Genomic DNA, 13,509 nt, shown 5'->3' on the forward strand with positions numbered 1-13,509 from the left:
AAACATCTCCTTCTTCCTTGGCACTACAACCTCGAGAGGTCTGTTAAACATAATGTATATAAATCAGGTTCAATTTAAGAATGTGACCTTTCCTGGCTACATTTACATCTTTTATTAATAGCTTAATTGTTTATGAAGCTTCCATTTTTTGTAGTACCATTTTATTCGTTGAGGTTTATAAAATTTTCAACTTGTTCTAAATAACAGCAAAGTTTTTTCTTTTCCTAGCTAGGAGTTGTACCCTACTATAATTACTGTAAGATTTTCACTGATCGTGATCGGGAAGGGAGTTATGATATTTGCGCTGGTTTACTCAAACTTGTGTTGGTCGCTTGGCGTTCAGTTAGTTACTGTATATTCCTTGTCCGTTTACATAATTCATTCGTCTGAGATCTTTCTATAATTCATTCTAATTCATGGAAGGTGCCTTACTTTGCTATAGAATTCAAAACCTTAACCATAATTATTCCCTGAAACGTCTAACCAAACATTCATACCAATACCTAACTCAAATTTATATGAAGAGCATAATCAAATTCCAATAAATACGCCCAATAGTTGTGTAGAATTCTGTCTTTATGTTAAATTAGGAAAAATATCTAAAAAATTCCATAAATGGAGAATGTATGGTACCAAAAGGAAACATTTCGAAATTCTTTTAAAATTTTGTGTTAAATTCTTTTCGGAAATAAGTTTATGGGAGTTTATATTGCCCGTTGCAAAAAAAAATCACTGTACTTTAAAAGTAATCTATTTTCAGATCGGAGGTTTCGGTCCGATTGTCCAATAAAAAACCTAACCTATTTAACTACATTTTTACAGGTAATATTTTTGTTGGTATATGCCACATTTTAATAAGTCAATTTATTCCGTGTCTCTTTATTTTGATGTTAAATGTTGCCTGAAAAGTAGCGCCGCACAGTACGTGAAAGTTATTTAGCAATTCGAGTAACTTTATGCTGATTGCATACTTGTAGGCGTATTCGTTCCGAAATGTGTTCAGCGTAGAATCAGCACAACTTAAACACACATTTAGTAGGAAAATGCATCAAAACTGTAGTGAATTTAAATCCGGATACCGGTACTTTACCTTAAAGCCATATTCATAAAAAAATGATTATGAATGGAATTGCTAGAAGAATGTTTGCAACAATTGCAATTAAACAATGACCACCCAATTGAAATTTAAACAGAATTGCAACACAAATATTTGATCAATTAGCAAGGGTTTAATCAAAGTTCAATTCTGCTGATTTTTTTTATTTGCTATTGCCTGCTACTGCCCCTTCAATCAATCTGTTAGAATTTATTTAATTACATTAACCTTTGCACACAGGAATGCACTTTCACATTTCAATTAAGTTGCAAAAAATATGAACACTTGTTGACCGGAAATGAGACCTTGAGGATATTGTGAGCTGTTCTAACAAAATAATGAATTTATCGGATCTGCGTAATAACTTCATGCTTATTTTTTCATTTCATACATTTTTTTCGTTGGTAAAAAGTTTAACTTCTTTTGATGAAAATTTACTTAAAGTTATATTTAAAGTAATAAAAACGATTTGATAACAATCTTCAGCTAAATCAAGTACGGAATAATCGAAATAATTCTTTAAAATACTCACCATTACCATCTTCACTCAATCGACACAAAGCTATCCCTACCTTTAAGAGAGCTTAGCCCCCAACGCTAATCTTCATCCCAACCAAACACAACAAAACTCACACACAGAAATAGATAGTTCGCTTATCCGGTCTTCCCAGCTAGCTCGAACGTGGAACATTGCTGCCCACACCGAAACGTGGATGAAAAATGATTTCCCGACCATGTACGTTTCCAGGTGATTTGGCAACCGTGCTGGCGCATCCCGGCACAGGTGAACGTCCTCCGAATCGCGCTACGTTCTCGCTTTCCATCCATTTTTCTTCGCCTCCACCAACACGATCGTATGTCAATGGCTCCGTGAAAAGGAAAACACATTCATCTCCGAGTGCCGCCGTGACTTGATGACAGCTTTAGCCGCTTTTTGGTCGGTGGCCCTGTGGATTTTGGTGGAGGTGAACCGAGGTCTCGCGACGCAAAACCGAATACCAATAGAATTCCTCCAACGGCAGCAAAGCCATTGACATGGTAACGAAATGAAACGGAATTGGGATGAACATGACGAAGGTAATTGGTTGAAGGTGTTCCAACAGCGGAGCGACAGCCGAGCGGGGGCATGATGTGAGACATAACGGTGATGGGGAAGAAATCACACCCAGAGAGGTTTCGCCCTTCCTTTTTTTCCCGCTTATCGTACGATCGGCATTGGAAAATAAACGACCCAACCCGGGGCACCCACACACTCGAACGCCGTTCATTCACAAGCGCCAGCCACCGAAGAGATTCATCACCTTCAGAGAATTTATTCCAATCTTCCTTTCGGATGCGGTGGAATGTTGGCGAAGCATCGCAAAGTCTGAAACAATGTGGTTCGATCGCTTCTGCTCAAATATGTTACTGTTCTGACTGTAACCCGAGAGTGTTAACTTTCAGATTCGAGCCGGGACTATCCAGAAGTAGAAGTACCGACTGCGTGCGATAACCCACCCTCCAGACGACGGCCTGTCTGTTTTGGGACTTGAATATTACTTCTTTTGGCGGGCGCCACGTTCTGTGCCCTTAAGAAAGAATAAGAAAAAAACGGCATTCGAAAAAAATGGATCCCAACGGCCTTTCGTCCTTCGAGATGGGGCAAAACGTCCTTGAACTTTGAACGCTTCGTGATGCTTGCACGCGCACAGCTACCCGGTGAAAGGTGAGCGAAACTGGAACGAAGCATAACACGAGGGCATCCACCACCAGATTCCCCAGATCCTCCTGGCGCATCCGTTCCCCGTCGCTCTCTAGCTCTCGTTCCGCCCTTTGAGACGATACAAGAAAGAGGATTCTGGAAAATCGTGTTATTTCGGGAGGGAAAAATCGGGAAGTCATGGTGGAATGGTACGCGCCAACGGGTGTGGGAAAAGCTAATAAAAAGCAGTGAAGATTAACGAAACCTTTCCGACGTCGATCAGAGGACTGGTAAAGGTGGACGGCCGGCCGTTTTTTCTGCTTCTTCGGTGGGAACTCCATCATAAGGTATAAAGGGGCAAGATTCGATATTTTTCTTTTAAAAAAATATGTATTCGTAATGGTGCATCTTAAAAACCTTCTAATACTAATTATTCCTTCCTAGGATAGAATTCATTATTACTTATTCAATCGACATACGCAAACGGAACGGCATTCATTTGTGATAATGTTTGTTCATTATCGCTAGGCTTATTTAGATTTTACCGAAACAAAAATGTGAGAATATTGCCTCTGGTTGTGCCAAACAAATAATAATATAAATAAATAATAAGGTTGCCAAACAAATAATAAGAAAAAACAATTTTCTTGTTGAAAGTTCTGCCCCAGGTTCAGGATAGGGCAAATGACTAGAAAAAATGACGAGCGGCCGAAACGATAGCGGTGCCGGTCTTTACACGGCAGGACCAGGGTTCAAATCCCATCCAGACCGCCTCCCCATACGCAGGGCTGACTACTTTGCTACGGGTAAAATCAAGTCACAGAAAGCCAGAAATGGCAGACCGAGACCTCTCGAGGTTGTAGTGCCAAGAAAGAATAAGAAGATTTTATTACAAAAAAGCTATCCATCAGCCCCTTCGAGACAAGCCGCTGGATTCTGCAAGCATTACAAGATAGAATCATACAGGCCGTATAATTCCAAACTATTAAACCTGTTAAACCAACGTATTAAACCACAATCGAATTTAATCTAAATATTTGTTATCGTAATTTAAGTATTGAAATATTTGCTCCGAAATAAAAGAAGGAAGTTTCAGATTCGATAATATTGCTTTTTAATTTTAATAATTATTTCAACTCTAACGGAAAACGGTTTTCGATTTCTCTTCATCATAAAGACAAGAGCTGACTTACCAGTATGCAACCCCCCTGGGTGGCTTCAAGACATCAAGACTTTTTAGTAACCATCCTTTGATTTTAATATCTGCACAGGTTTTGTTTCACGATTTATGGCTTACTTAACTTGATTACAACCTGATTTTTTAATTTGACTAAAGATGGACAAAACTGGAATCGATACCCGTTGCTGCCTGATGAAAGACTAGCGTCACTATCGGCTCAGTTATTAAACCACACCTTTTTTGTTATTAAGGTTACCCAACAGTAACAGGGTTTGTTTGTTTTTTTTACTTCACAATGACTGCCCATTTATAATTGGAAATGTTTTATCAAGTACTTATTTGTAATGCATGTAACAAACAGTGCCGTTTTTTTTTCAAGATTATCAAGTTTATCATTCATTAAGAAGAAATATCACTATTAATTTAAAATTACTACAATAAAAAATAAATAAATAATAAAAATAATAAACACCCAACAACCATTCTGTTAAATGTATGAAAAATCAACAAGATCATAAGTAAGATCAAACAAAATCATATCAATAAGTAAGATCATACAGGACTTACGAAACACAAGACGAATTGCTTCGTCAAACTGATATGGCCATGAAGCTAATATAAAATGAATAAATAAATAAAAAACCTCGTAATAATGAATCTCACTCAACTCTCCTTGCTTCACTGTCCTCTACGATCTACGACGAGAAAGTAAAAGAAGGCTCGACCGCTTACTTTTAGAGGAAAAAGAAAAGAACTTACTCCACCCAACGCTCGAGCAAAACAGGGACGAGCGAGAATAGCAATGAGCCGAAATAAATGTTGATCACGTTCGAGCCGTTCTGTGTCGCTGGTAGCAGGACGTCGTTAATGTCTTACCAGAAGGATGCTGGGCTACATGTGTTGGTGCATACACATACACACACATTATTGAGGCATGAGGCAATGTGAGACAGGGATATTCTTTCCTTTGGCTCCCGAGCTACAAACACCCGGGGAAAAGCGGCACAAAGAATGTGAGTCAAGAAAAGCCATACATTAGTGTAGCAATAGTGTAGCACCGACCGCTTTTCCGCCCTTCATGTACGCGTGCTAGTGTGTGTGTTAATGTGGAAGGTGGTTCCGGTTTTCTTCTTATGTTTATTTATGTGTTTCGTCTCTCCTGCCCTGCATCGGATGGCCGCTTTGTCCTACCCAATCGGTATTGATTGTCTTGAGGCAGTTTTCCATCACGGGCTAATGCGATGCAGGAAGGAAACGGATACTCCTATCGTGCGAGTCACTCAGCTCTCATCTGCTTAAAGCACTCGCATGAAATGAAGCTAATGAGATGGAAAGGAAACTGGCGGTGCATGTAGGTTCTGGATTACAACGATTGCGTGTGTGTGTTTGTGGCCTTCTCGGAATTCAATCAATAGCTGTCCCGGACCTTGGATGAAACGACAACCATACGCCGTGATGGCACATCCGTTAAAGCGAGAAGCTGTTTTATTCTATTAAAGCTTATCGAGCTTCTCGGTTCGTGATTGAGATTCGCTTTAAGTGATGAATGACTTCCCAGCAGTGTCGATCCGCTCTGCCGTCACTTAATTTACGGAGCGAAGAAAGATGATCGGCCTACGTTTTCTTCGTGGAAGATCGGTCTTTCAAGAGATACTTTAACGTGCTTTAATGCTAACCACCGTTACAGGTGGCATCCGCGCAATGATGTATCCCACAGTCAGTCGGTATGGTATGGGGGAAATTAATTTTATTCGCTTAGGTATGGGCATAACTTTAACACGGTTATGCCAGTCGAATTCCTTGAGGAAAACTCAAGGAATTTCTGCGTTTGTTACTTCCCAACGGGGGTTTCTGCGATTGATTGATGAACATTCCGATTATTTACGATGAATCGTACAAATCCAGCACTGGGCCAACCAAGGCTTAGTTATAACAACCGGGATCGGGGGTTTGGTTGTATCTTTCTATTTCACTTTGTTTTTGGTGTATCTACTAAGCCAATTCTATTATATAGAAAATGTTTTATTCATCAAGGATCATCATTTACGCCGTATCGCTAAATATACTTTATTAAATTTATATATTTTTTTCTAGTCATCAGTGTTTTGATACAGCGAAAAAAGGTATTCCAAAAATTTTAATTAAGGATCCGGTTTGCAATAACTGTATGCATTTTGCTGCAAAATGTTTCAATTTGTTAAGCCTCTACTGATAATATTTATTAAAACTGTACTTAAAATATATTGCAAATTACATTCTGAATGCGACTCAAAAAGCAACTAAGAAAGGATATTGATTGAAATTTAATACAATGTCTGGACTTCTGCACAAGCGCTGGGCAATCATTGTTTTTGTTAACCGATTGTTAACAAAAGCTTAAGGCAGTAAGCATTTTTGCAAGCTGATTCTGAATCCAAATAGTTGAAGCTATGCTTAAATTCAGTTAAACTCACTTACTCTAAAAATTAGCTAAAATTTTATCAAGCATTTTGTGGCTTATATCACGGTTTCTGATTGTTTTGAACCATTTTGTCTACTACTGCTAAACGTTGCTAAGTTCTATCATTACAAAGAACCCATGGGAAATATAATGCTGGACGGATTCTCGAAACAAGTTGTAACATATAAGTTGTAGAAAATAGAAAAAATAGTTTTTCCACGTATTATAAATATGTTTACGAAGACTTTTACATATTTTTTCACTGAATTGACAGTTACTTAACAACATCCTTCGTAAAGAATCCATGTGCAGGAGCTAAATAAATTCAGAGCGGAATGGGCCGTTTTGCGATATAAATTGTTTCGAATACGTATGGAATACCGAAAACTAAAGATAAAAACAAGCAAACAATTGGAAATAATGAGTAAAAGAGTATATCAAAACCATTGTGTTTTTTCAGATTTTTCCTACAGTCTGCAACTGTCAAGCAAACTTCCTCTTTAACTGTAACAGAAGCGCACGTAACCGTTTTATTCATTTTGTCATACTTATGTGCTGAATTTTTAGAAAAAAATGTCAACAGTTCTTAATTCATTGATCAGCCTTAATTGTGTCGAATGATGACGATTCTCAAGTAACTCTTAGAAAATTCTTAAGAAAAATAGTCGTCAAAGCAAACATTACAACGACCACAAGCATCTTCATGTTATTAATACAGAGACGGTAGTTTAAAAAGAACTGAACTGAACATTGTAAATATTAAATTCGTTTAATTACGACTTTTCTAATTTTTTCAAGCATTCTACAGAAAGCAAACTCCTTTCACATTACCCTTACAAGTAAATCTTCTGACTGACGTCTTTCGCCATTCGTAAATGGCGTACCGTGCGAGTAACGTTCATCTGAATGAAGACTCATGAAAAAGGGTCTCGTGTGATCCTTGGAACGCCCGACCAAGGTGACCAGACGGCTGCGTCTTCCAACGACACCGTAGAGTGATTTATAGACGATTTTGAGCCAACCACGTTAAGGAGAAAAAGTAATTTATCATTTATCCAAAGGCACTCACACCCCTCCCTTTTTCCTTCTCCGTTTCTCGCCCAACACCCAACGAACCCATTTTTACTGTTGATCATGATGAAGCTGAAGCTAATGATGATATCGCACCAGTACCGGTTGGCTGTGGGGTGTTGTGGGCTGGCCGTTAAGCGACATTACGTACACTGGAGATTTTCCATTCAGCGATGTGTTCAACCGAGCTTCGGGGAAGGCGATGCCATTCAGGCACCAATTGCTAGCAGAAAGGGCAAGTAGGGCAGCAGCGATGATTAAGTTATGTACAACCATCCGTCGAAATGGAGATGGGTGACGCAGATTTCTGCTTGCAATGAGTGTAGAAAATAAGTTTCACCTTCGGGGGGAACGAGAGAAACGTGTTTTGTGAACGAGACATATTTATAGCGCTCCATTTAACTTGATTTTCAACGAGCTGAGAGATCGAAACGTGGTGAGATTGGTTTCGAGAAGAAAGAAATTGTTTCTCTATGGGCATTAGATTAGGAATAACTTATTTATATTACAGAGACGAGCTTCTTATGACTCTATCTCTAAAGTAAGTCTCTATCAACTATCTAACTAATTAACCTTGTTGGTTTAATAGCAGATTTTTTCTATTCTATTTTCTATCTAATCAGAATTTAGCCGCAAAAATGTATGAGAAACCGTATAAAATACAACAAAAAACGTTGGAGCGCCCTGTAACTGCATTAAATCGTTACACGCCTAAAGGTATGCAAACCGAATGACACTACCTTATTTAAGTCACTTTCTAAATGCTTGTTTACCATTTTTACATCGCCTTAGCTAGTAATGGCCTTATCTAGAAGAAGGAAAAGTTGTTCATAAAAAAATAAATAATTAAATACTTTACGATAGTTATTTACCAAGGATAGGTAAACCACCTTATCACCACCTTATCGATCGATCATAATTCGTCACCCACGTCTCATAACGCGATAACTGTTTTGCACATTCTCCTTTGCCTCTGTTCATCCTTCTTCCCAAAAACGAAACTCAACAAACTCTCAACGGACGTAGCAAATGTCTCAAGGCATCATCTTGTCTGAGAAGCGCAACGAACCACATCACGTCACAATGCCACGGGAAGCGGTTGGCAACGTTGAAAGCAAGGATTACCGGACGGAGTTGATTCGCGGCGGTACATCAACCCTGACGAGCTTCAACCCAGTTCGGAAGGCTAGACCCAGCTTACTCCTTTTTCCAATCCCCTTTCGTGTGATCAATGGTGCTGGGCCGGTTCGATTACCGACTCGCTTCATTATGTTTCCATTCAGCAGAGTGTGGATCGCGATGAGCTACGGGCGCTGAAAAACCACCGAGTGCACAATGCAAAAGAGTTTCCTTGCGCCTGTTCATATTCCCTCGATTGTTGGCCGACGCTGTCTTTTGGTAGGACAACAGCTTCTTAGGAAAAGTGTCGTCGAACATCGTTAACCCAAGCATGGAACGTAAACCACCCATCGGAAGGTGGCTATTAGTGATGGTTCAGTTTCCAGGCGCTTGATAACTTTATCCCTTAATCCTTTATCATTGCTTGCGATGGGAAGTTGGGGTGCACCGGTGAAAGCGACTCCTGAAAGAAATTTTCCCCGAAATGTGTCGCTCTTTTGCTCGAGAAATTATCATCTGCACGGGCATGTTTCTGCTTCTGCAAAGAGAAAGATAATAACGAAACAAGTTGTTTTTTCTCTTCCATTTTCTTTTGGTTGGATCAGTACAGCAGGCGAATAAAGGGGCACAGTAAATACAGGCGAAAAAAAGGAAATCACTTTCCCAATTAAAACGAAATTATTCATAAAACCCGCCGAGCGTCTGGAGCAAACGAGGGTTGAGCAACAAATCTGTAGCTTTTCTTCCGATTACTTTTATCTCGCGCACGGACTTTTCCCAAGGCACAGTTGGGTGTGGGATGACGCTTAAAGTTAATAATGAAATAAAGAGCAAAAAAAAGAAAAGTTTATCTTCCTTTGCGTTGTTCCAAGAAGGTTTGATAAATTTCTTCTCAGACATCGATGTCCTGTATATTGCTTATGGAATGAACGAAAAGAACAAACCGCAAACAAAAAAACGGCACAACATGAGCTAGGTAAAAATAGAAAACAATTTCAGAATCCACAACCCACCGATTGGAGAAGCATAACTTCAGGCGGAATATCATTTTGCAATTGTTTTTTAGAAAGAAAGGTTAAAGTTGAACTCACCAACATTAAATCGCTTGCTTGGAAGTGATAAAAAGTTTTTTTTTATTTCGGGGTGATTTTTGTCTTATTTTTAGCTACAAAACCATGGGATGATTTAATTATGAAAAGTTGAGTAATTTGTCAACAGATGGCGCTAGTATGAATCGCACTCATAAATGTGACACGTGTTGAACATCAAATGGAAAAGCGTTGGAGAGCGAAGCAATGAGAATGATGTTCGTCATGAATTTACTGATTCTTCTTTTGTTTAGTAGAACATGAGACGCTTCGTTTGCTCGTCGAAAGTTTTTCTAGCAATAGACTGACTGTTTTACTTATTATTGCCTCTCATATTGTTTCTCTAGCTCAGTAACGTGCTTACAGTTCAATGAGTTGACTTAGACTATTTATTTATGTAATTTATTCTTACGTTTTTAGTACTGCTGCATGACCGTTTATTTCACACTAATCGAGTTCAATCTGCCTATCTAATTCAATCTAAATTCATGTTAACACGTTGCCTATCGTTAGGCACAGACACATATCATACATTCACAACGGTTAATCCTTAGAATGCTCTCACCACTTACGCCAACTTCTAGATGTATTTGAATTTACAGTAAATAGTACAAAATTATGGAAAACATGGGAACTCAAACTTATTTTTATATCTCCTGGGTATTAAGAAAGTGAGAATTGGAGATGAGAGCTATAGGAGTAGAGAAATTAATTTCACTTATAAATATCCGAGTTTTTTCAAAGTTCATCAATTGCTCGATTAAAATGTCCGGTTTCCCGTCGGATAGAGGCACTGCATGCATTTGTAACTCAATTTGTACTAATTAGCATCGTAATAGTCTAACTAAAATTGCAAGGGGGGACGATCAAGTTGATCCTAGGATCAACCTAGGAGCAGAAGGAGCGGCCGCTTGGGGCCCTTGTTGGTTAGGGAAGTCTTGTAACTGCCCTTCCGCTCGGGCCTCCAAAGACCTTGAGCCGCGACTGTATACACTTTTCTCCCGCAGATATTTTCTAAAAAATTAACTTCCGGTTGGAAAATTCGTCCTTTCTTCCCCGAGACCAACAGTAATCCGGAAGTTAATCCTCATCGTTCTCCTCTTCATCCTCCTCACTAGACTCTTGCAGCCACTGTACCAACTTCGAAAGCAACGATTTGAACGCACTATCCTCCAAACTTTCGTACCACTCAATAATAACCTCCTCATCGATCATGTCCTCCTCGTGCAGATAGTGCACCAGTGGAACGATTCTCGGTCGTAGCGTCTCACTCGCCAGGCACATGTCCTCGAAAGCCTTCAGGCATTTCAACCTGGCGTCTCGATCGCGTATGTAGTGCCGAAAGACTGTACCGAAGTAAGTGAGTATCTGGCGTAGCGTATCAACTATGTTCTTACCGACTCCATCCTGCTGTAACATGATCTGTAGTATAGCCTTAACCACGCAATAGTTTACTTCATGCAGCGCCATATTGTAGGCGTACCGGGATGAATTTATTTCCAATATCAGATACTCTTGATTGGTACGGTTTGCGAGGCCACGTTCGAGCGATTCTATTACCTCGGAAAGGAAAATATTTTCATCGTCGGTTGCTGGAGATACTGAGCTGCCTTCGCTTTCTTCATCAGATGTTTCATACAAGGAAGCTGAGTAGCGTAAAGGAAGTGGAGCAATCGCGATCGGTTGGGTCAATGCTGGCTGTCCCAGTCCATCGTTCTCTTCGTCTGATTTACTGTAGTCTTCTTGAGTCACCGGGAGCGTATAAACTCGATCAGCTATCTTCTGTGCAGGAGCGCTCCAGTCACCCGCTGGTGGTTCATTCGCTTGTAGCAGAAGCGATCTAGGTACAACCATCTGATCCGGTATCTGCACACCTTCGCCCAGCACCGTACCCGGACTGATGATACACCCGTTACCCACCTTTACGTCCTGACCCAGCACACAGTGGCTTAGCTCTGCATCATCCTCTACAATAGCTCCATCCATCAGGAAACTATTCACAATCCGACAGTTTTGCCCGATTCGACAACCACGACCAACAACCGATCGCTGAAGATACGCACCATCAGAGATTTCACTCTCCTTGCCCAAGACAAGATCACCATCGAGCTCACACGATCTGCTCAAACGAACGTTCCAATGGCGGTAGATGTTGTTACGGAAGTGCTTGTACTGCTGCCGGAACTCACCAATCACCATATCGGGCACCATCGGGTACAGCCACCGATTTATCACATCCAAGCTAACCAGATGATAGCTCTGCCAATAGTTAACCCGCATCGCGTACTCTTCCCTCCCTAGCTTCGCCACATAAATCCGACTGTTTAGAATGTCTTCATTAAGCAACACCCCGCGTGAGAAATCATCACGCGACAGAAAGTCAAAGTTGTCCGCAAACAGTGGTAGCGCAGCAGGACTGCACACAGCAATCTGAGGATCAAACAAACCGTGGCACACGGCCACATTGCGATTGGCGAGAAAAACGTCCAGTGGGACGTGGAACTTGCGTTCCTTGTCCTGATGCGCTAGTCGTTGGTGATACAGGAGGCGGCTTGTCGTTGGTTCCATCGCTATCATCACCTCATTTCCGGTACGCATCCTTCGCAAACCATCCTTATAGACCACCGTCATAACAGCACCACGATCGAACTTCGTTAGCCGCTTGTGCTCCTCGAGTAAGGCGGCAAGGTTCGCATTCGTCACGCTGTCCACTCCGAGCAGTAATACATTGCCACGGATCGTGTTCCGGGCGTCCAGGTCACGTAATGCCTCGCCGATGCTGCGGCACAAACCCGAACTAACAATCGACACCTTCATATTGATTGACCACGTGCAACGGGTGACCTGGCGAAGCTGTATGTGGCGTTTCACCTGATCGGTATGGTAGCTGCAGTACACAAACACTTCCTCGACTCCATTGCGGTTGAGGGTTTCGAGAGCATAGTCAATCAGTGGCACATTCGCAATCGGAAGCAATGCCTAAACAAAAGGGTGATAAACAAATGAATAAACACCGTCATTTTTGTTAATGAATTCTCTTACCAATGGTTTTGTGTTCGTGAACGGTTGAAGATTGTCATTGTGCGCGTCGGCGATAAGGATCGCTTGCAAAATTTCCTTCCTTTCAAACGTCTTCGTTACGCTCATTTTGAAATTATAGGGCATCTTATTTAAATATGTGATTTTAAACTCACTTATTTGATTTTAACAATTTGTACACTTGAGCAACGGGCACTGGACAGCACGAGCTACCGTTTCGCTTTCCAACATAAATGTCGGATTGCATCATGTTGTATCGTCTATACAGGCTGGTGTACAGTAGTGATGGGAAAAATTAATCCCAATCGGGATTTGAATCTCACAATCCAAATCCAAATCCGAATCCGTTAAATTGTAACGGATTCGACTTATGTTTATGTGAGTGGAAAGTAGCGACAATCCCTATCACATTTCTATTAATTGCTTTCCGAATCTTTATATGATCCATATCGAATCACAATCGAATCCTAATCGGATGGAATATCCCCAATGAAAAACAAAACTATCAAATTCCATTTGAATTGAGCAATGACTCATTCTTAAATGGATCGAATCTTCATTAAATCCTAGTTGGAGCGAATCTCTATCGAATTATAATTGGAAGGAAATCCAAATCGATTCAAAATCCCAATCGAATCTCAATCGATTATCTGACGAATCCTAATAGAATCCCAATCGAACCCTGATCAAATCCGTATCAGATCGAATCCATCATTTACGATTCCAGACGATTCGAATCTTACTAAGGATTGGGTCTTTGAATCTATCGATTCCCGAATCTCCCAACACTACTGC

The 13,509-nt window shown here is 40.4% G+C and overlaps 1 protein-coding gene across 1 annotated transcript; it reads right to left on the reverse strand.

Annotated features, from left to right (window-relative positions):
* Positions 1-10,484: 10,484 nt before the first annotated feature.
* On the reverse strand, positions 10,485-12,833 carry LOC118516338 (translation initiation factor eIF-2B subunit epsilon-like). The gene is made up of 2 exons (XM_036062149.1): positions 12,718-12,833; positions 10,485-12,654 (listed from the first exon to the last, which is right to left on the reverse strand). The coding sequence occupies exons 1-2, from the start codon at positions 12,820-12,822 to the stop codon at positions 10,756-10,758; spliced, it is 2,004 nt and encodes a 667-aa protein (XP_035918042.1). The 5' UTR covers positions 12,823-12,833; the 3' UTR covers positions 10,485-10,755.
* Positions 12,834-13,509: the final 676 nt, after the last annotated feature.

The sequence above is a fragment of the Anopheles stephensi genome, unplaced genomic scaffold (assembly GCF_013141755.1).
Source record: "Anopheles stephensi strain Indian unplaced genomic scaffold, UCI_ANSTEP_V1.0 ucontig280, whole genome shotgun sequence".
Taxonomy (NCBI): domain Eukaryota; kingdom Metazoa; phylum Arthropoda; class Insecta; order Diptera; family Culicidae; genus Anopheles; species Anopheles stephensi.

Coding starts and splice junctions, on each gene's coding strand:
- LOC118516338 (XM_036062149.1), bottom strand. CDS start 12,822: ATGAGCGTAACGAAGACGTTTGAAAGGAAGGAAATTTTGCAAGCGATC. Junction 12,655..12,717: donor TCACGAACACAAAACCATTG/GTAAGAGAATTC, acceptor CCTTTTGTTTAG/GCATTGCTTCCGATTGCGAA.